Source organism: Arachis ipaensis, chromosome B03, assembly GCF_000816755.2.
Source record: "Arachis ipaensis cultivar K30076 chromosome B03, Araip1.1, whole genome shotgun sequence".
NCBI lineage: Eukaryota > Viridiplantae > Streptophyta > Magnoliopsida > Fabales > Fabaceae > Arachis > Arachis ipaensis.
This window is the reverse complement of record NC_029787.2, coordinates 31,382,689-31,406,545: the sequence shown is the minus strand read 5'-3', so window position 1 is coordinate 31,406,545 and position 23,857 is coordinate 31,382,689. Positions and strand designations below refer to the sequence as shown.

General features: G+C 38.2%; 1 protein-coding gene across 1 annotated transcript; it reads right to left on the bottom strand.

Annotated features, from left to right (window-relative positions):
• LOC110269425 (protein FAR1-RELATED SEQUENCE 5-like) lies at nt 20,171–22,168 on the bottom strand. The gene is made up of 4 exons (XM_021117245.1): nt 22,082–22,168; nt 21,879–21,983; nt 20,588–21,223; nt 20,171–20,464 (listed from the first exon to the last, which is right to left on the bottom strand). Exons 1-4 carry the CDS (start codon nt 22,166–22,168, stop codon nt 20,171–20,173), a joined length of 1,122 nt encoding a protein of 373 aa, XP_020972904.1.

Genomic DNA, 23,857 nt, shown 5'->3' with positions numbered 1-23,857 from the left:
TAGGCGGTTTCACACTTTCTTTTTTCCCGGTTATCCTTTACGTTTACTCATTGTTTTTGTTTTTCCTGGGTTTGAAAGTCTAGAGGTTGTCCCCACGGTGAATCCTGACCGGTTTGTCATCATGGAGGACCTTGAACAGATGCTGCGCAAGGCATGTGACGCCCTTAAGACAGAGCCTCCAGTGTTTGAGCCCCGCGAATGCGTATACGTCCAGGGCGACCGCTACTATGGGTTTGTGGTGCATGTGGGGGGCCGACCGGACGGAGTCAACTTTGTTGCCTACGGCAGGTTCTCAGCCGACGAACGCCTGGCCAGGCAAGATGCCGCTTTATCATCCCTGCATGCTGTTGTTGGAGAGTCTGGAAAGGAGATCCTCGACTACAATTTCTACGTGGCTCAGAGTTGCAGGAAACGTCTTCTGGAGTTTGAGCGGATATCTGGTCTGTCCGTTGACTCTCGTGTCGCTAAACTTAAGGCCGAGAACGCTCGGCTTAGGGCGCGGCTGGCATCTTGGGACACGTTGCACGGCTGTGGATAATGTTTCCTCTTAGGTCTTGGGCGGACGGTTTGCTGTTTCTGGGGTTTCGAGTTTGTTGGTTAGGGTTCATGGTTGACGGTTTCAGGGTTTGTGGTGAAGGGTTTATTAGGCATCTTTTTGGCTCGTGATGCTAACGTTTATCTTCTTATTACTTTATTATGCAATACTTACAGTCTATTTCTGTATGCGTGGTTTACAAGGCTTGGCACAAACAAATTTTTGCAAAATATCGTTACACGCAGCTTCGAATATGAGATGTGATTTTCATTGCATAAATAGTCATAAAGCTTGGCGTTAATTTGTTCCAAATCACAGTGCATTGCATGCAATTGAAGTTAAATTTAGTGTCTTTCCACGTGTGGTTGCAACCTTTTTTTGGAGACATAAGTGTAACATTTAATACGGAGTAAATCGAGGAGCACAGAAGTTTCTATCGTTAATGTGGTAGCCGAAAGGGTAGAAAATGGAGAAGGTGCGGACATGGTCGATGTGTCATTCTTCATGCGGTTTGGTGTTTGGTGTTTGGCATTTATGTTGTCAAAGGGCAGTAATTTTTCTGTTTGTCCTTTTCTAGAGTTATTAATAGGGTTGATAATAAGAAGAAAATTGGTTTAAAAATTTCCTCCACCAGACAGTATTGTCAACAGTTCAAATGGAACATAAATTTTTTAACATTCTTGGTTAGGGATCACGGCTACGCAGTGTGTAAAGAGAGGGCTACAGCTGCTGCAGAAAATTTCATCACAGGTTAAGATAATGTGCCTGTTTGATATTTAATAATCTAGAATGTGTTAGCATAATGAACATGATTAGGTTTTTGTGCTTTCTTGATATATGATTTATAATTAATACTAGAAAAAACAAGGATAGCATCGTTTGTTGATATTTAGCATACATGAAACAAACAAACAAATAATTAATATTTTTTTTTAACGTCTTCGCAGCTATAGTTATAATAATAACAATAACAATTGTATTTGTTTTATTAATCATAATAATCATAACAATGATAAATTTAATTATCATAACAGGTTATTCAAAGCATGTTAATCTAGGACCAAGTTTTTCCGAATATCTAAAATTTATCCTCTTTTTAATAATAGAGTAATATTATTGTAACAAGAATAAAATATAACTACGATTTCAATTTTGGAAAACTAGCAATTGAAATAGATACTTTTAAATTAAATGTTTAAATTAGGTAAACAACCTTCAAAATTAAATATCGAACATAGTTACAAAGTGTTTTTTAAATTTTAAAAAGTAACGGTTTATTTAGATCACTCATAATTTAAAATATACCATCTTAACAAAATAACTAAAAATTTAAAATTAAGAAGCTAAAAAAAATGTTGATAATTTATTATATTAACTTGCAAATAAATAAAAATTAACAAAATTACAACCTGCGCAACTAACGCAAACTAATATTAACATTTTGTGTCCCATAAGTATGAAAAAAAAAATACGATATAACAAAATTTATGACTGAAGTTATTTTCTCTAAATAGTAAAAACAATAAACATACAAGCCAAATAGGTGTAAACCAAACCCACGAGTATTGTGAGTGTCAGAGCTCAAGAAGTTAAATCTATTCTGTCGGACACGTAATGATTCCGAATATATGAGCATATTGGTACGAAGAGTTAAATCTATAGTAGTAATTTCCCGAATTTTATTTCTTAGATAAGTATGATTTATTTGTCTTTTCTTCAAATAAAAGGTTATTTATTATATAATAAGAGTTAAATGTTGTTATAATTTAAAAATTAAAAAATTACAAACATAATCAAATAACTTATAAATACGTTTTTTAATTATTTGACTAATGGAACAATATTAAATTCCTTATGTATCGCAATACATAAAGCCAATACATATAGTTGACCATGACTAAATCTGCATTATTTTTTTTTTTTGTATATTAACCCAACGATAACCTATTTAGTAAAGCAAACTATATGGACAAAACATAGATAAAATTTGTTTTAAAAAATCAAATAAATTCCCACTTAAATGAAAACAGTGTTGTTAATTCTATTAACTTTCCACTAACATGCAAAACCGCTTTGTAACTTCTATAACCATAATAACACATCTTCCATTATCTCCATACACGGCACGAAACCGATTGGCTTCTAATAGAAGACTTCAATGAAGGCTGAAGGCACATTCTTTCAGGCACTGCATCTCGTAGTACGTTACCTCACTTAATGAATTAGATAAGATTCACAGAAGACATCCGCTGGTTTCGCACGCTATCCACTCTGTACGGGTTCTTGTTCCTCAGAATATCCCCTTCTTCGTCTGTGTTGGTGCCCTGACGAACAAATGGCCGAAACTTCCGCCAAAGGTGATTGATTGCCTTAGGGTTATCAAAGCGGCAGGAGAGCCGTCGCGGCCCATGGTAGGTTAACGATTCCGATTCTTTTATTGCGATTATTTGTCACTCTACTCTCCCCATCTTGTTTTAACTCTTACGCCGGCGCCTCCTGTGCCCTTATTTGCAGCGTTTGCCATTACCCAATGGGCTCCTCCCCAAAGATAGCAACCATCTGTATGTTACGGTCGCCGATGGGTCAAACCATACTTACAAGATTGCATGCAGCCCCAGGGGGTGGAAAGAGATCACTCTCGGTAGGGGATGGCAAAGGTTCTACCATGAAAACAAGCTACAACCATCTAACATTCTTCTGTTCAAGCACAAGGGCAGAGACGACTTCAGCGTTCGGATATTTCAGTCACCCGGTGTGGAAAGGACGTATGATACGTCCTGTGATGACTCCGGCACCGTCACACCCCCCAGAGTGCCAAGGAAACGTACACCCGCTACTCAAGCGCCCCGGCGTCGATCCGGCTGTATTAATGTCCCTAGGAGCGCAGCTGCAGCTGAGGTGGAGCAGACATTTCAGTCCGACCACCCCTTCTTCATCATGCACATCACAAAAAGGCTCTTGGGCATCCACTTCCTGGTAATGGCTTTCCCCCTCCACGATATATACACCTGTTTCATTGTCGAGCCTTCGGGACCACATTATCTGTTTTGTTTCCCTGCTGTTCCCTCAATTGAAAGTGAATTGGCGGCCAACCAGGTCTGCATCAAATGTGTCTCTTTCGTGAGTACTTACTTTGTTTGCCAATGTCGGTTTTTACGTGGGCCATAGGTTGTGTCTTGTGCTGTGTCTTTGTTGTCAATGGTTGGCTATCTGCTGGGGCAGTTTTTGTCTTCAAATTCATTACTGAAATATGCTAATAAATGTCTGTTTTTGTCAAATAGTTATATTCATTACAGAAATTTGTTGGTAATGTTTGTTGTTGTTAAAATCGTAAATTGCATTGTTTAGGGATATAGGCAGCGCAATGCATACTAATTGTTCATAATGCCATCTTCAGTAGTTGTGTTTGAATTGTGTTTGACTTCATGCACATTGCAACAAATTGTGACACATCCCCTTAACCCCGTATCATTCTCCATTTTGGTTTGCGCAGCCGAATGTGCCGCACTTTGGAGACGACGTCAACGACGATGTCATGGTCACTCTGAGATTGGGGGAGATCTCCGTCCGGGCCGTCTACAGAAGATACGTTGGCCAAAGAAGGCGCAATTGTGGCAGCATTAGCCAAGGGTGGGCGGAATTTTTGAGAAAGTGCAACATAACTGTGCCCAAGCTGGCCGTGTTTGAGATCTCCAGTACCCAGCCAGACGTGGAGCTGTTAGTCCAATTTGTTGATTTTGAATGAATCCCGCTGGGTCGAATGACATGCTTCATTTGTTACTTTGGATTGGCTATTTCGATTTGTCAAAAACTTTATGTCCTGTGTTGTGAATGCTGATCTGTTGCTACAGCTACACTTAACCCATTTTGTGCATGATCCAATGTTCTGTCCGTTAAGTAGGTAGTTTTGACACAGTCTATGTTCCGTAGATTAGTTTACAATTTCAATTCGCACAGCACCACTGTTTAATCTCTACAGTTATTTGCCTTTTCAATTCACACAGCACAATGCATGGTCTCCAGACTCATTGAATTTAACGTCACTGTCCTTTTCACTAGATTGTGTAGATTGTTGTTGCCCTTTTTATTTTTTAATCTTTTTCTGTTTTGTTAATTTGCACTGCAACCTTTAGTTGCGTTCCAGGAATGTTGTATCTGTCTGCATTATTTTTTGTTTGGTCCTTCACTTTGCGTATGTCAAATACGTCAAAGAGGAAAGTTTTAACTTTTTTACACTGGGACCTTGTCCTTTATCGTTACTCGAAGGTGCAAATTCGGATATTTCTTGTGATTCTGTCACCACTTTTTCACTAGAGAACAGAACATGTGTTTTGCGAGTTGTTTACTAGAAGAGAAACAGATGGTTTGCTAGGTTGGCTGGAAGCAATGCTTCTCTTCAAGTATTTGTTGTTAATCGTTTTTTTTTATTTCATTTTATTATGCAGAAAATCATCTCTGCTTGTTAGTTGTATGGTTTCAAAGAGTAGGTTCCCCTATCGAGTTGTTGAGAAACCATAGATGCATCGCTGCATTTAGTTGTTTATTGGTTGATTATCATACATCGCCACAACTTGCTTCCTCTATCAACGTAAAACTGCACTGTGCTATAAATTAATTAGATTTTCTGCGAAAGAAAGAAACTTACCTGTAAATAAGGTTTCAAAGAATGATCGTCTCGCCATTGCATCACACGATATCATTATCGAATTAACCATCTCTTTTGGCTGTTTCCCACGTATATTTGATCAGGGCATAGATGATATATACGTTTAGGTGTGGGTAGTTGTCATGATCTTTACTTCAAACCATGGGAGACTGCAATCAATCAAGCCGAATGTCGCAAATGGATTCAAGCATGTGTAACTTCGAGTCCAGCCTAGTTATCTCTTCCAGAAGATGCGCGCTTTTCCATCTGCAAAGCCTTAGCACGAAGGAAACAAGGGGTGGGTATTTAGGTGGGTATTTGGACGCTCCAACTTAGGTCGCATTAATTGAACGATTTCCTTTCTTTGGTGTGTAATGAGGTGTAGTTTTGTTCGAATTTCCCAGTAAGTGGTTTTGATTTCATTGTTTTTGAATTTTTTCATTTCTTTCAATTTGTTATTTTACGTTGTTTCGAATATCTGATAATTTGTGATTATCAGTGACATGTCCATGTTTCAGGTTGCAGCGGATAAAACATTCGGAGTGGCCAAGTTTGTGTCTGGGCCAAGTTGTGGGTTATTTCAAGTTTGGGCCAGACTGGTGTTATTGGATTATGCCAATGCTTAGTCTCCCTTTGTTTAGGATATGGTCTTATTGCTTTATGAGGCAATGTGAAGCTCAACACGTGAAATCCACTGGGAGGTTGTGGTTCGTGTTCACAGTGGTGTGATTCGGTGGCTAGGGTTGTGATTCAGGATAAGATTGCGTTATCTTATCCGAAGACAGAAAGATCCTAATGGGTGAATGTAGAAGGTTCCAAGCCACGATCAGGAATAATAAATAGCCTAACCCCAATTCAAGATAATTCAGAATCAATGGCGTCCTCTGCATCTGTTGTATCATCCGTTGGGGTTTGCTACCTAAGTCGTGGGGCCTATCTTCTGTCTACAATCAGGTGTGTGATATTTATGTTTGTTGCTGTCAAACTTCGTTTAAATTTGGTTATTCCGAAATCTTTTTGATAGAGGCTGAGAGAGATGCAGTCCGACACCTTAAAAGAAAGATAGTTACTTTGTCAGACCTGGTTCTTGAAGATGATTGTAACTTGTTGTGAATGTCTTAGAGAAAGCTAGCAACATCAAATTTAAGTATTCATTTTTTTGACGTCAAAGTGAGGAACCTGATTATATTTAGGCGCATTTGGATTGGTCGATGCAAAACCAAATAAAAAAAAATCTAATTGTTTTACCAACTTTTAATCAAGGCATGCATTTTAATTGTGTTCCTGTACTGTGTATGTCTGTTAGGTTGTTAAAAAAAAAAACAAAAGTCGTTTCTATACAGCTATGTCGTGTTGACTGTTGTTTTTGACATTCATACATCAATATAATCACTCATACATTCATTACATCACCAGGCACTTCCTGCTGCATGCCTTACGCCTTACAAGCCTTATTTGAAGGGAAGGATAAATTAGTAGCTTGGTGGGAGTAAATAGAGCTTTATCTATAAGCAGGTGATGTTACACTTTGTATTCTACCTACTACATTGGTTATAATATGTTGGCATGGGTTTTGTTCCTGTCGCGGTCTCCTTTCTGAGAGTTTAAGTCGAAGCAAACAATTCAAACTTGTTGCATCTGGGATTTGTAAACTTGAATATTATTGGACCTACCATCCGGGGATAAAATAGAAGTAAAATGGAGGAAGATAGAAGATTTTAGCGTTTGTTTGAATGAAGGACGATACGGAGCTGTATTGTTATCGGAGTGAAAGCAAGACTATTTCGTTGTTTTTGAGTACAACGGGGAATTTAAATTTAAATTCACGGTGATTCATTTGATTGACTCCGAACTTGATTATCCAAGTTTGATAAGTTTCCATGAAGATCACCACCGTGTGGGATATAATTTTCCAATTCATATGATGGTGATCATAATGGAAACCTTTGAAACTCGAGTAATCAATTTCGGAAGCAGTCGAACGGATCTCAGCGGCTTTAAATTTGGATTCTCCTTTGTACTTAAAAACCACGAGAAACTCTTGCTTTGGTTCCGATAACTCTACAGCTCTGTCTCAGGCCTCGTTCATTCAAACACTATAATTTTCGTTCTTGCTCCATTTTACTTCTATTTTATCCCAGTTGGTAGCTCCAATAATATTCGTTTCCGCATGCTTTTCGTAAGTCTTTGTTTATAAACTTTCGATGCAACCTCGTGATGTGGCCAACACGGTCTAACACGATTGTTGTTTGCACGATATCCAAGTCGACTGCATGAAATTAGAAGTTATATGATTTATAACCTTTTATCCCGTCGACCGGTTACGCCATAGATATTAACAACGCAGTAACTCTTTTTAACGTGAACGTCTTTGTTACTGCCTTTATGAGGAGGAGGCATATAGGTGGGTCCAACAAACCGCTGCGTGCGCACCAAACGTATATGGAATGGACCAGGAAGAATATGAATGTCATGCCTCCATGTCGGTTGGTATTTGGGTTGGAATCTTGTTTTCGTCAGGCATGAACGACACGTTTTGCAATTTGAAGTGGCCAAATTTGACATTCTGGAGAGACATTCTGCGCAACATGAAAAAGGGGATTTTGTTGTAGAGGTACATATTTTCGCTGACCACAGGAGGCTACCCATATACAGCTTTTTTCCTCTGGTCTGTTGTGTTATTTGCACCTCTTTGCACAGTGGTCTTCCGTTTATACAATTTTTATCTCAAATGTGTGATTTGCATGACAGGTTGCCATTGAACGAATTTCTCCATTCATCAGAGAATGGTGGATCTATAGAGGAAATGTGGGTCTGCTACATATGTAACAACCCTGTTGAACTGAATTTATCTCATCCCCAGTGTTCGCTCCAAGGAAGAAATACATTCTCCATCGGATGCATGAATGTTGGCAATCTATCCAGCAATCAACTATGCTTGGAATTTTACTTGTACATTTCGTGTCAAGTTGTCAACCATGCCATTCCTTTTCATCATCACGATTTCATCAAGTCTCGTTTTCGACTTCCTAGCAGGGCTGAGAGATGAATTCAACTACTTATTGTACTACGTCCTCCACATTTGCACGTCTCGTTTAGCATCTGAAGCAATTATGCCTCTCCTTGTAGTTGTTTATCGTTTCCCTGTTTGCATTTAATTATGTAGAAAATCTTCTCTGCTTGTCACTTGTAGTTCTCAACCAGAGGGAACCAAATTTAGTGATTGATTTGGCTGACGTGCTTCATTGCATTTTGAAGTTAAATCCTTATTGATGCCTTTTGCATTTCATATATCCGTTTTGAGGTCATCGTGTATTTTTTAGGTGGCAGGGTATTTGTTGTCAAAATCTTCGTCATTTTTTGAAGTTTGGCTCATTCACAGTCCACGATTGCACCACATCTGAAGGTGCTGGTGGTTATCTTTTGTTAATTTCTACGACCTTCCCACATCATCTTAGGTAATGATATCACGATAAAGGCTACAGTGGAGTTCCCACACACTTACACATCTAATTATTGGATGCTTTTCGTTTCAACGATCAGTTAGTACGCATTACCCTGTTTACTTCAGGCTGAAGGTGAGTAAAAATCAAATACGTGGTAGCAGCTGAAATTTGGGAGCATTTCTCGCACATTCCTGTCATATTCTTAGGATATCAGACATCAGCAAAAATAGGTCTTTTTTGCTGCCCCGACAATTTAATTTTCGAACTTTTAATAGATTATTAGGCCGAACTACAAAAGATGTCAGTTAATCATGCTTGACAACACAATCGTTTGATTATTAATGCTCACGAGAGTATTTTCAAACCAACCACCCCTCTGAGCAGTTTCCCAGACTCATTTTATCAGGACAAGTTAAGATGTTGGCTGAGGGACAAAATACTTCAAACATAGCATTGACCTTCTTTACTAGGACCAAGACACACATACTACCAAGGGACAAAGAGTTGTGAACCTTACTAAGTTGCAACCACGAAACTCGTAGGCCTGGGTAGTTGCCATGCTTTTACGTTCAATCTACGGGGTGATGCATTCAAGGCTATTGTCGCAGATAGATTCCAGCATGTGAATCTTAGACTCTAGCCTTGCTCTCTCGTCGTGAAGATGCGCGTTTTCCCGCTGCAAGGACTTAGCAAGAAGGTAGTTGAAGTCTCTGATCTCATTATCACTGTTTGCCAAAAGGACCCTCAACATGCTGAAAGCAGCGTCCTCCCGCGCGTCATCCTCCAGGAACGTGTACCGACCCTTCGCCCGGACGTCTGGCCCAAAGGGGTTTCCAGGGATTATAACATTGAATGCATAAATGGGTCCCAGCTGGCGGTGAAATTTTTCCTCACGGAAGAAAGAAGGGCTTGGGATTTTAGCGTCGTAGCAATACATCAATAGCCAGAGCTCCATGCTGTTGCTAAGGGCGAAGTGATGCGACGCACACTCATCTGCTGGAATCAATGGTGCTCCTGGTGATCAAAACAAAACACGAAGAAGCTAAGGTGGTGTTTGATCCCTCATAAATCTATGGGAACGTTGTTACGAAGCTGTTAAATGGTTATTATGTATACATTCATGGAAAGGTATATCAAAGACTTACCACCAACAACAGATGCAACGCGTCCGTCGGACGTTGGGATCGTTCGGGGTGGCAGCGGCGGCGATTCCGCTGTGCCTGTCTCCGCCATAATTTCCATAGTTACCTCATCGTCCGCCCGCAGCGCTTCCATCCTTACTTCATAGGCGTGAAGTGCGAGGACGTAACTATTGAACCCGGTGTACTCCGGTTCGGGGTGGTTGACGATCTGCCTGTTGGCTTCTTCAAAGGAGACGTATACCCCCGTGTTGTGTCCCTTCGTTACAATGAAATATGTGAACTGCTGCATGCTTCGCTCCATTGGGGCCGGACAAGCGTTGCTCAGTTAGTATTTCTGGGGTTTTGGGGGTAGGATGATGTAGGGAATGAAATTTTGAGCGTTTTTTCCTACTCTCCCACTCAGCACAAATAATGCCCTTGTATGGTTATCGAGACTTCCTGAGGAAGCTTTGAAAGTGTTATTTTCGATAACAACACCCAAAAAGGCAGGAAGACAGCGTAATGTCTCTTCAAACGCGTCACATCAAATTTTTGGGGATGAATGATACGTCTGCCGTTATTCGACAAGCTTGCCCTTTCCGGATCATCTAGGATTAGGCGAGGAAATACTTGTGTACCCACGCAGTTTGCTTGCAAAGACATGAGCATTGGTGGCCCACGGAGTCTAGCTAGGGGGAAAGGGGATGTGGGTTCAAGTCCCGTTAATGGAAAGACGTCAGGAACCACCTCATCGTTGGTAATATAAGGATGTGACATGAGGTGATCGCACTCGTGTGTTCACTTGAACACGAATACAGTAAAACCTTTGACCAACGATTTTCCTATAGTGCATAAAGAAAACCTGTGTACAAGCATGTTGGTGTCGATCGATTTTTTTTGTAGGAGTTGTTTGTTATAGAGTTTTTTATAGCCTTTTATCTTATTACATAGAAGATTCATATTTATTTTTAGTGAGACTATTAGGAGGGTTAGGTGTAATTTAATTGAATCAGACTTTATATTAATTATTCGAATGTAAGCAAATTTAAAGTGTTACCACTTTAGGCTAAAATGTAAAATCTTAATCATATTTGAGCATTTAAAAAATAAATAAATAGTTGTTGTATCGAAATTAACATCATTTAAAGTAAATTGAGTGGATAATCTACAGGGCAATAGAGAAAATATTTTTTCTAGGGAAGATAGTTAATATACCATGTTAACAACAACGACCAAAATGATTTTTTTAATATTAACATTTTTAATGTGCGCCTAACAATCTTAGTTAGCTTATGGCGGAAAGTAAAAGTAATCACGGACAATATAACTTCCCATCATTCACGCTGTTCTATAAAGATTACTTTTATGCAGCACTCGAAAGCACTTTATTTAACCACGCTATATGAACTCTATTATGTAATGGGAAATACTCCAAACTTAAAAAACTCTTTTTTTTTTCCCTTCTTTCTTCACTGTTGTGTTTTTTGGCTTTTTTAGCGGAATTTGTTGAAGCGACACCGTTTGATCAGAACTACCGGAACAACATAATATCAACAACAATGAAGAATTTGCAGGAGTTATAGACGACATCGTTCATTCTTTAACGTGCCGTAGCAAAGACTATTATAATGGCCCCTTAATTATGAAATTCAACGGTATTTGAATTTTAATTTTACTGCGTGATTTTCTTACGTCAGAGATATTGTTTATTTCTTATATCCAATTTTGTATTCAATTGTGACGACTTCTACAAGATAAAGCGGAAGGGGTGAAAGGACAACAATTCAAGTTTGACATTTGTAAAGTTATGAAGAGGATGCAAAAAGTTTGTTTTTTTTTGTTATTAGTGTTATATATATATAAATAATTTTTGTTGAATAAAAACATTTGATTATAACAATTTAGGACAAATTAGGCACTGGTTGTATGCGAAATACCGACCAAGTTAGCCAAGAAACTTGTGCGGTTAAATTACCCATAAAGGTTCAATTAATGAGCATACTCCGACATCGCTCACATGCCCGTCGAACTCCTTAGTCGGGAATCGTGTTTTATTTTAATTTGGCATTGCTACCATTGTTCCCGTGACCATATCGGGTATCCAACCGGTCAGGTAACTGGGTTACTGGGTCCCTGATTCAACTAGTTGTGTTATGTAATATATACACTGATGAGCATATAGAATGACAGGTGAATACCCCCCCCCCAGCTTGGAGGCGTTGCGTGTTCGAACCTCCCAACGAGAGCTGGGTTCCACAACCCCTGAATTCATTTGTTGGATTTTAGGAAGTACCACAGGATCCTGCCGGCTTTGTTCAGTTTGTATGCCGGGGATTGCGCGGGTTGAATGATTCTTCTATTAAAAGAGTTTGCCGAATTAGTCAGTCTTAAGGGTCGGCGTTTTATTTTTCCAAACTGGCATCGCCGGTTCGGTCATTACAACTACGGTTATAGTTAAGCCTTCTCCGTTATCCATGTAACTTTAGTTAACGGTAATTAGTGAAGCAATCCTATCTAAATTGCAGAATCTAAGCTGTTCTATTGAAATAAACAGTTAATTTTTAATCAGAAATATCTAGATGGAAAAACTTGAGCTGTTATATATGAAAGTATCGGAGGGTCATGCATAGAATTTGCAATATCCAATTAAGTTTACATAATTTAGAGGGCAGGTCGAACCGGTTTGCGCCATCTGTCTTCACGTCCCCGACGTTAATGGATCGGTGAGGGAGGGCGGGCCCACTATGTCACTAAGTGTTACAAGGCTACTTATTCTTCTACTGCCTCTTGTAAGCGAGATGGACGGAAATCGTGGGAAGAGCCTAAGAACAAGAAACTAAGTCAATATGTTTTTAACAAACATTTATCTTTCTCCAAAAATGCATTATTTAAGATGTAGAATATAGTTTTCATGTGTTCAACTCACTTTATTGCAACTCCAATGTTCCATGGCAGATTAAGTTGCATTTCGAATTTTTGTTTTATAGTTATTCAGCAAAAAACGAAAATAGCCCTTCAATCATAATAAGATTTGGAATAATACTAGTTATAACTGCTTTTTGTGATGTTATGAGTAATTTTTGCTATACTTGGTATACAAAAATACTTAGATGTATAGCATTATAAATTTTTTATTAGGTTATTCAATGTATTTAATATTAATATTATTTCTCTTTAATAAGTTGAACTAAAAAGACAATCATATTTGTCTTGCATATAATGACTTCTTTCTTATATAATTGTATTTAAATATAATATAGACACTTCGATTTAAATATATTTATATAATATATTATTGAAATTTGTCTTTTTTATATATTAATATAAATAAGGAAAACAAAGATAAAGAGAAAAAAAAACAGGTGATAAATATTAAATAGATCTCTACAATGAAAAAATAAATTTTTTTTCATTCTTTTAAAATTTTCTATTTCTTTGCTTTTCTTTAGCTACTTATTTTTGATATATTAAAGGTGAAATTAAATATTGTTATCTTCAAAAACAAACACATAATATAAGTAAAAAATATTACACATACATCTTAATAATAATGTTGATAAATTTTTTCTTTTTAATAATTTTTGCGTCCATCTTTAATGTACTAATATTAAGATCTTTTCTCTTCCATTAACTTACAAGTGTAAGCAATTAGTTAATAAAACTTAACAAAAATAGATTTATTATTAATTTTAAATTTATTTATTAAAATAGTTTTTTATATACAAAAAAATTAATTCATTATGACTTTACAAAATTTGTGAGTCTATAATTTTAGTTTTTTTTTTTAATTTAAATACAGTTTGGTTTAGTAAAGTTTTTTGAAGAGGTGTTTGTGCTTTCTAAAAGTACAAACTCTTCATTTTGTGTTTGAATTTACCGTTTAAATTTATGTCTTTTATAGTATTTTTAAATTTTAAAAGCAATTTTGCCTAACATAATTGTTTTTGTTTATGTTTATTAAAAATAATTTTTAATTTAATTTAGCAAACATAAATGATACACTTTTTAAAAAGTAGAACCGAACGAATCTACTGGCGTCGACGTCGAGGAGCAGCGGCGAGGACCGAACGACGAGAAGCAGATGAGATCTAGCGACCGAACGACAAAGAGCTGCGGCGATGGCGAGGAACAGCGGCAGCAGATGCCCGTCCCCTTTTCTTTTCCATATTCCCTCTTACCTCTTATTCTATTAAAAACCCGCCTCCCGAGCATGATTAACTATCCCCCTGTTCCCTAACCTTGAAACTGTTTTTCTTTTTTTATATTTTTTAAATAATGTTAATATAATAATAAAAATGAAAGTTTTCGTCAAAATGAAGATTTTACAATTAAGATAGACGTTTGAAACCATTTTATAGCGAAAAAATACCAAAGATAAAATAAATTTTCAGTTTCTGTGTTAGATGCAAAAATAGTAAACCCTTTTACCAAATTAAGTCTCCATATATCTTTCCCTTATAGATGTTAATTAATGACTTAAAATTTAATTCTTTTTAATAAAAATTTTTCACAAATACTATTAATAATGCACAAAAATTATTTTGTTTTTCATAAAAAAACTTTATTATTTATCTATTGTCAAATTCTAAGTTATTCTTGATAAGTCCCGCTCATGAAACTATCCTATATAGTAATTTAGTTAACAAGAATGATGAAATTAAATTATCTTTTTTCCTAAGATTTATCATTAATTAATTTATTGAAAATTATTTGACCACATTTATTTCATTAATTATTAAATATCATAAAAAAATAATTTATTGTGAAATTCTATTTTATCCTTATAAATTTAGCACATTAAATTTAATACTTATACTTTGAAATGAGTATAGTTGATAGAAGTAAAATACCCGTAATATTATTTTTGTACAATTCTTTATTAATACTATTATAGTGATGCTTATTTGAACAATTAAATTTAGCTAATGCTAGTCTTAAAATTGTCATATTTATTGTTCTAGTCATTTAAAAAATGTATATATTTTAAACTAATTTTACATTCAATTAATTAGATTAAAAATATATTTAGTGACAAGTCCAGTTAATATATCAATAGTCTGTTTTCAGCATGAATAGCTTCAAAATTAGGTATTTTTGTATAATTAACACACATATGAGTTTCGTTATTTAATTTACAGGGATGGTTATGCTAAATAATGGTAGAGGGAAAAAAAAGGAATTTTTATCTATCATCATGGAAAGTTGAGCAAATTATTGATGTGGTATCTTAAATTTATCAAATTTAGTATTGTATCGGAAGGCTTTAATGTATTATCGTAACCAAACAGGAAGTGTTAATTTTGATCCACTTGTTTTTTTTTATTAAACCGCATTGTAACGAATGCTTAAAACATTAAATTTGTTCCAAATTTCGTTCAAAGGGAAAAACTTTTGTATGGGACTTATTGTTGTCATAAATGATGAAAAACGATTTCATTATTCTGTTAAAAGTTTATGCGTAGTTATAGTGAACCATTCTAATTGGAATTACATGAATATTATTGTATGCCTATAGGTTTATGTAGATTAAATTCCTTTCTTTAGTTTCAGCTCCATTATTTATTGAGTTTTCGCGAACCAAGGGAATCGCTTGGTTGCATCCATGGACCTCAGGAGAGGTTTTATGTGTGTCATCCACTCGTTGGAAATGCAAACATATGAAAGGCATGACTTTTGGTTTTCTTAACAATAGAAAGGGAAACAAGGAGTATAGAGTGACGAAACAGTAAGGAGTATTTCCACAAGGGCATTGGGTTTGGTAGCACAGAACTAGCTGGGTCAACCTGATAGGGTCACATCAATCATTTTGCCCCTCCCACGCTTCACCCCAGGGATCTCTATAAAATCAAATCTTTGCTGAGCCAAGTTGGAAACACAGAAGCTAAAAGACGCCTAACCCCGGTACAGTAACCAATTAGGAAAGACATACAATAGTCTCAAACAGCAGATGGCTGGCATGGACGACTATGAGAATCAACTAGAAGACTCCAACGATCCTCACACCAATGATGCGTAAGTAGCGTTTTGCTTTCCTGTATATTGCTTCTTCGATGTTGGCATTCAGAAGCAACCATGTTCTTCGCCCCATTCGGGATGTCAAAATATAATCTTTCTTCCGTCTTAACTGGGTTGTGGCATTTACTAACAATCTACACCTTCTCTTCCAGTGTTGTTCCCGTGATAGATATGGGAACCGTCCAAAGCGTCGCGGTCGGAGATGGAACCTCGACGCTTAATCTCGAGCTGACGATGAACGTGGTACTAATGACGATTTCCTTTAGTGATGTCTCCTCTTAACTGTTGTTTAGAAACGCTAGGTGGTTAACCTTGTTTTGTAATCTCGATTTTGGGTATAGAGCGCTATTGGTGGTCAGGGAGAAAACCAAACCGAAGAGCCGAACCCCCAACACGATGGATTACTTCTCCTCGCAGTGAAGCTGCTCGAGGTACGTATGTAAAATAAAATTTCAAAGAATCTTTATCCACACTAGCTACAAGGAGATACTCATGAAATGTGCCTGGGTTTGGAACAAAGGGAGAACCTTTATCAATAACTATAGGGCGTGCCCTGTGTTGGTGAACATGTGGTGATCCCGTTTTCGTGAACAAAATTTTGTTTCAAGTGATTGACCCAATGGACAATGTTTAGCCACGTCAACTTGTCTTATCAAACCCAAGTTTGACCCATAATATCATGAAGGATAGATTAATAACTAGGATTGGATTGTGATATTCTATTTTTTTTTGTGTTTTGTGGTTTGTTGACTGAGTCCACAGAAGATCGATGCTCGGACAGTGGCTTTGGAGGAGCGCATGTCGGCACTGGAGCGACCCATGTGCCAAACGGGTAAGTCCATCACTGAGATCCAGTCAATACTGGCGACCCATGGGGGGAGCCCTACTGCAGCGGCCACTTTTTCATCCACACCTGCCGTGTATACAGCCAGTGTTGATAACCTCCTGGCCGAAACCAACATACCAGCTCAAAGGCAAAATAGAGCACCGGTGACTAACGACATTGGATCCTTAGCAGACACAAAGAAGATCTTGGAAAAAGGAAAGGGTTTGGCCCCGTCGAATGTTATGTCGTCGCTAGACATAATAATCCCAAACTCTCCTGGTTTCGACGACGACGTCATCATAGACGAGTCACTCTCAACTCCTCGCCCTACTAAGGGCAGGAACAATTCAGGCTTGCCTAAGCGAACCCTTGCGCAGTATTGGTGCTCTGGTGTGGCTAAGAGGACTACAACCTCTGGGGACACGACACATGACTCAGTTGACCGTGTTTGTGAAAAAGTAAGTTACATACTTCAGAGCTCCACTATCAGCCTTCTTTAATCTTTTATATAAATTGCTAATGCATGAAACCTGTGCGGTTCAGATTTTCAGGGACCTACCCAGCATGTCTACGCTTGATAGTACAACAAAGGTGTGTGAGATGTTCTCGATGCAGGAAACATGCCGCATTCCACTGAAAATTCCGAAACTGAAAAAAATTGACTCTAACCATATGACCGGAGAGGAAGAGATGGACAGCTGGAAGAGCGCAACTAATGAGCATAATTGCAACGCGAATGTTAATGGCTCGTCTTTAGGGGATGGGAGTGCATTCAAACCTTATGGAAGGGTGAATGTAATGCAGTCTCCCGTGCTATTAATTCCTCTGGTAAGGATTCGAACCACTAAATGCTTAGTGTATAAACCATCACGCATTTGATTTCTTAGTACCATTTTTAAAGTGAAGAGATGACATTGACTGGGTTTTGGTTCAGGGATTCCAAATGGTTTTTAGGCCAACAGTCCACATGGACCTAACAGTTGAAGAATGCAAGATGGCAGCTTACATTTACAGAAAAAATGACCAATATTTGTAGGCACAAATACTGGTTATTCATAAATTTAGAATGTGTAGTATATTTTTTCGAACATAATCTCGGTAATGATTCTGATTTTTTGTTTCACACATTCCAGGGAAATTCTGTTCAAGTTCTCAACACTGGAAGTCCCAAGAGCAGGATTCCACTCCTTATCACCGGTTTATATGCCCAATGTTGACGTGAGTTGCATCCAACCGTGCCTCCCAAATAAGAAAAATAAAACAGATGGGAATGCTAACACCTTTGTTTTGCCTGGTTCAACAGCTTATGAACATAATCCTTATGAGCGCGTCCATGAGAGCATGCCAGTATTTGCCTCCTCGTGTTTGGTACACACCTTCCGTGTTTGCTGAGGACGTCCTTGCTATGAGGCCATTCGATATCATTACAAGAAAATACATGAACAGATGGATGCCGGCAACTAGTCGTCTAGAACATGTTGTTAACCATCTCATTCACTCCACATTTTAAATTTTTCACTCAAGTTATAACCTATGATTGATCCTTCTTTACTGACAGGTCTTGGTCCCAGTGTGCGAGCCAACATACACATGGTATCTGATGGTCGTGGACGTTAAGCATGGAAGGGTGTACTATCTAGATGTGACGAGAGCTCCGGAGCACACGGAGCGGAGGGAACGCAACATGAAAACCATTGTGAGTGTTATCGAATTTGCCCAACATTTTGCCTCCATGCAAAATGCCACAAGTTTTACAGTTGTGAGTGCGACTAACATTCGGTTACGTGTGACCATTCTGACTTTCTTGGATGCAGCTGCTAATGCTCAGCCAGTTCTTCAAACTGGAATGTAACATGCTGAGCTTTTCCCATGTTAGTTCTGATCCAACCACTTGGGAACCAATTAAGTACCCCGATGGAGTCCTAAGTTACCCTGAATGGTAATAATTTTGTTTCTTAACATGTCACCTCACAAGCCCCAGTGCAAATATGATTGAAATGTGATTGTCCGATTTTGCAGCAACGATTCATGTTTGTGGATTCTGAACTGGATTCAAACAGAGGGAAAATTCAAAGTTTCCAACCTTCCTTGGCAGGTATGTGATGCCTTATGTTACCATGTGCCTCTTTTAAGGATTAGATGAATCTTTACCGTCTCCCTTTGTTACAAGCAGATGGACCGGCTCAAATTAAGGATGAAGACCGCAACCAAGATTGTGCTTTTGGATTGTAACGAGACCAGGGCAACAGTGGTCTCGAAGGCAGACGCAGCGTGGAAGAAGCTAGTTCGCATAAAGGAGTGAAACAATTTCCACATGACGCCGAACGATGCAAATCTGGAGCTTTTTGTTAAAGATAACCCTTTCATTTTAAGCCTGGAAACTGAATTTTGTAGTAGTAAACTTTTTTACTGGTGTCGTTAAATTATTTTGATTTAGTGTAGTATATCTATGTCTGCTTCTATATGTGTAGGATGGCCACTTTTGTGTGTGGATGCTAGTGGTCCTGTCGACAGACTAGAGCACAATATCCACACCCCCCAAGTTACGGCAACTGTTATTGAAAGGGGGTTTATGGCCAAAACGAGTTTGTACCCAGCTTGTGCCATTTTGCTTTGCCTTCATGGCATACATGTTTGGCTTATTTTGCTTCAAAACTATGTTGACCATAACTAATTATATTAAGTAATGAAGTTATTGCTAGTTTAAGATTAATAGCAGTACTTATCCCCACTCTCCATATGTTACCCCGTGAATGAACAAGAAAATGGATAAAAACTGTCAGCTGACTTTGGTCATGTTAGTTAGGAAAAGCTATAAGACTGATATCCAATTGTTGGGAAAGAACATGTGTAGCATGACCATGGTATGAAATGAAAATCATCATAACACTCTGGGCATACAAGTAAGTTGTAGTTGTAACTTTTAAATAACCTGGTTGGCACAAATCAGGATTTGTTTATTGTAATGGAACCCTAAAACCTGTTTGAACAAATTTCAAAAATAGTTATGCGTTCGTTTTTAGAACACAGAATAATTACCAATTATAAGTATAACAACGAAACTGAGGAAACAAGCAAGATTAGTTGACTTCTTAATAACGCTAGCTAATTTTGTTTAGTCTTTAAGAATCTGAGAAACATTTCGCGGGTGAACATCGTCCACCCGGACTTTTCCAGCTCAACAAACTCTGTTTGTAGCACAGGTGTTCCGTACCATGAACGAAAGTCTAGCTCGTTCTCGGTGTCACGCAGAAAATCCACACACCTTTGAAAATTTCTGACAAATTCTAACACCCCGTACCTGCTCTCGACAAACCTCCCTAGTTTGGCATGTAGTGACTCGCACCTAGAGGTAGTCCGGACTCCAGCAAAAAATCTACCGCGGATGTATGCGATGGCCCAAGCGTGCTTTTTGGTGTACAAGTCCTTAACCCACTCAACCTCCCTAACACCGCACTCGTTAAGCATTGCCTCCCAATGCGCTTCGTACTCATCGATTTCCATATCTGCCAACATGCAGTGTCTAAACATTTGTGTGAATCTCGGGTCGCTTACGTTAGCAGTCGCGTTCCTCAGCAGATGTCAGGCATACAACCGATGATGTGCATCAGGAAATACAGACTGGATTGCTATCCGCATGGCCGGGTCGCCATCCGTGATGACCGATTGCGGTGCCTTACCTTGCATGCATTCCAGAAACTGGCGAAGAACCCAAATATATGACTCCTGCGATTCGCATGAGACCATTGCTGTTCCAAATACGCATGTCTGGTTGTGGTGGTTTACTCCGGAAAAGACTACAACGGGTAGGTTGTACTTGTTGCGGCCATACGTAGCGTCGAATGCTAGCACATCGCCGAAAATCCCATAATCTTCCTAGCAACGACCGTCGCTCCAAAACAAGTTGCATAGGTGTTGCCCTGCCCCCAACTTGTAACGCCAAAACATTTTCCCATCCATGCGTGCCAGACCTTCCAAGTACCTAATAGCCGCACTTACATCTCCGCCTTGCAGACCTCTCTGTTTCCGTATCTCATTATACATATCTTGCTTTGTGAATGTTACCAGATTAAAACCCCCCAGTTGTGCTGCGAAAGACTCATAAATCTTAGGTATGCTAATCCTAATCTCCTTCATGCTTGTTAGCTGAGCAACTTCTACCTCAGATATCTTCCTGTGTGACCGAAAATAATCAACAAGCTTTCCATACGCAAGTTTGTGGTTATGCTCCTCGACAAAACGCGAAACATACCACCTCCCACTACCGTCTTTCCTCTTTATCCTCATCTCCGCCATGCATCCGCATCGGGTAACGACCTTATGCTCCCTTTTGCGATCAACCTTTTCCAACCATTTCTTCTCTCGAAATCTTTGCCTATTACAAACAAAAGTATACCGCACGATCTCTCCGGCAGTGTTTCTAACCGTCTTGCCTCGCCGTGATGCAAAGCCCTTTAGTCGGCTGTAATTGTTATAGAAGCCGCCTGCCTCCTGAGGTGAAGAGAACTCCATTTCAAGAACATCTTCTGCTCGCAACCCATCCAAACCCAAAAATCCGGGCAACATTGAAGCCCCCCTTCCTTCCCAATCGGATAACTCAGCATCTTCCTCCACTCTCGTATCAAACATTGTGTCCTGAAGAATAAAGACAAACATTTCGCAATCAACTTCATTATGTGGAATGAATTATGTTTAAATATTGCACATCCATGCATATTAAAGCTCTTGCCCATCAAAGCCTTTCATTTTAAATTTATTTCAAATTTAATTTTGCAAATGGAATGTTCATAGGCACTAACATGGTTATTAATTCAGCCCTGAAAACTTGACCTGAAAAACTCCTTTCAGGATTATAATATTACTATAATTATAACATTGTCATGTTATAATTTAACATACAGTTTACCCAGCCATCATAGTGGTTGGCCACAACAAGATCTTCATGCCAAACTATTTAATAAAGGATTTGCTTGTCGACTTTCATTGTCACAGATGCAAGTAGTGCATATTTCTTTAAAATGTGAAAGTTCAATTTTGCAAACTTAACAAATACTACAGCCACGGCTAACTTAACAAAAAAACACCAATCTAGCATTTCTTCTACGCATCAGACTCATCACATCATAGTCACCACATAGAATATTAGTTCTCACAACATAACCCTCACACCTGCTAAGAGTACAACCAACTGCATGAACCATACCACCGATATGGTGTATCAGACCATTCCCATCCAATTAGATCCCACTAACACACTATAAAAACAAAATGGCACGTATACCCATCGTACCTGTGCATTCGACACACCACCATTGCCCTCCATCCAGAAATCCGCAAGAGGCTCATTCCACATACACGCATCCTTCCAAAACTTGCTACTTGATGCCATTATTACCTAAAGGACAAACATGTCAAACTGTAACAAACAATAAACAAGGGATTGCACAAACTTCTTTGGCACTTACGTAGATAAAAAAACCCTTACTTTACAACCTCATCTACTATCCAACATGATTCCAACATCCTCACAGCATCCACTTGCCAACTACAAACAAAGACTTCGAATAACACCACATGCATTACAACTACGACACAGAGAAGCAAACACATTCACCACTACCTCCTAACATTGCTACCAATACAGCTACAAACCAAGTTGTCACAAAATAAATACCGAAGGATTTTACACAAACAAAACGAATTGTATAAAGCATTCTTTGCAGCAGCAAATTCAGGGGTTTGTCACGGGATTAAAAAACAAACTCTGTTACCTCAATGTTTTTCAAAACACAATTAATGCTCAAACACCTAATGAGGTCGAAAATGCGGTTAACCCAACATTAACACATCGCAGAAGTTTTCAACAAGATCGTAAAATATTTATCTCAATGGAGAAATTAAATCGAAAACGAAATGAAAATTGCCAGAGTGAGTCTCAAAGGTGGACAGACTTACACAGGACGATTGGAACACTACGAATACTCATATGCTTACATAGAACTTCAACTCAAACCAACAAATTAAGGCCACTATCATTTTGGCCAACACATTTAATTAAAATAACTTTCAACCGCAAAAACATCATCCTTTTCAGCTAACACATAACATTACTTCAACAACGATAAAAACATTCGGCAACAGATTCAATTTAGGTTAATGAAATCGAAAAATAGTTAAACATAAATTAACATCGCTAACGGACGCTTACTTGCCCGGATGACTACCGACGGCGATGGTAGCTGAGAACTTAACTGATCGGATAAGCAAAGTGACAACAACGACCACCACACCACGGACCGGTTGCTGGTTTTGTATGCTGGAGCTTCCGAGAAAGCAACAGCAGGCAGACAGCGACTGACCTTCAGAGCCTCACGCCCTGCCGCGACGAGCTCCACCCACCACCGGTGACGAACGACCTCCACTCCAAATAACTTTCTCCCCAGTTTAGACCTACCCAATCCTTAGCCGCCGACACTATTTCCTCTAGGGATTTGCTCTTCTTAGGCCCACTACTGCCCCGCCAAAAGCGTCAACAAAAAAGGACTAATCCACCAACATTGTACATCGGCTGGCTCAGCTATAAATTGGCTTCATTTTTTCTTTCGGCTGATGCCAGTCACCTGCCCCTATGGTGACTTTTAAATTTGTTCTAGGGATATCATGGATATTTCACAATGTGCTACAAGACAAAATGTTAACCTTTAACCTGACCGTACATAGATCTTCAGAGTTCCAATAAAGATGCCTGGACCATTTGAAAAGTTTCCTATACTATAAACAAGATAAATAAGATTCATGTTTATAAAAAAAATTGTTTACAGCATGGCTATTCATGTTACTTTTACATCCTCTTTAACTTTCTTTTTCTCTCATTTGAATATTTTTCTTGATATTCTTAAAGTGTTAGGATATTATGGCGATGTAGATACATAAAATGATGATATCAATTATCTGAACAAAACATGACACATTATTGGAGCGCTCGACTTTCAGGTCATTGTAGTTGTTTCCTCTTTTAAATAAATAAATACATATAGTTATAGTTAAAGTACTTTTATAAAATTTTAGTATTGTTATATATAACTAAAGTAACTTATGTTTTAGTAATATAAAATAAGTTAGGTGTCAGATTGCTTTTGTTAGGCGATAAATAATGTTATTAAATTATTCAGTTGAGTATTAATTGTAATATTAAATAAAATTTTTAAATGTGTGATTTAGGAAATTAATTTTTCAAAAGAGATTTACTAATTAATTTAATTTAGTTTG

What these genes read in the sequence shown, in the direction of transcription:
- LOC110269425 (XM_021117245.1), bottom strand. Translation starts at nt 22,168, where the DNA reads ATGCATGTGGTGTTATTCGAAGTCTTTGTTTGTAGTTGGCAAGTGGAT. An exon ending in CATGTTGGATAGTAGATGAG is followed by an intron (nt 21,984 to 22,081) that starts GTTGTAAAGTAA and finishes TTTGTCCTTTAG; the next exon opens with GTAATAATGGCATCAAGTAG. An exon ending in GAGGTCTGCAAGGCGGAGAT is followed by an intron (nt 20,465 to 20,587) that starts GTAAGTGCGGCT and finishes GGTCGTTGCTAG; the next exon opens with GAAGATTATGGGATTTTCGG.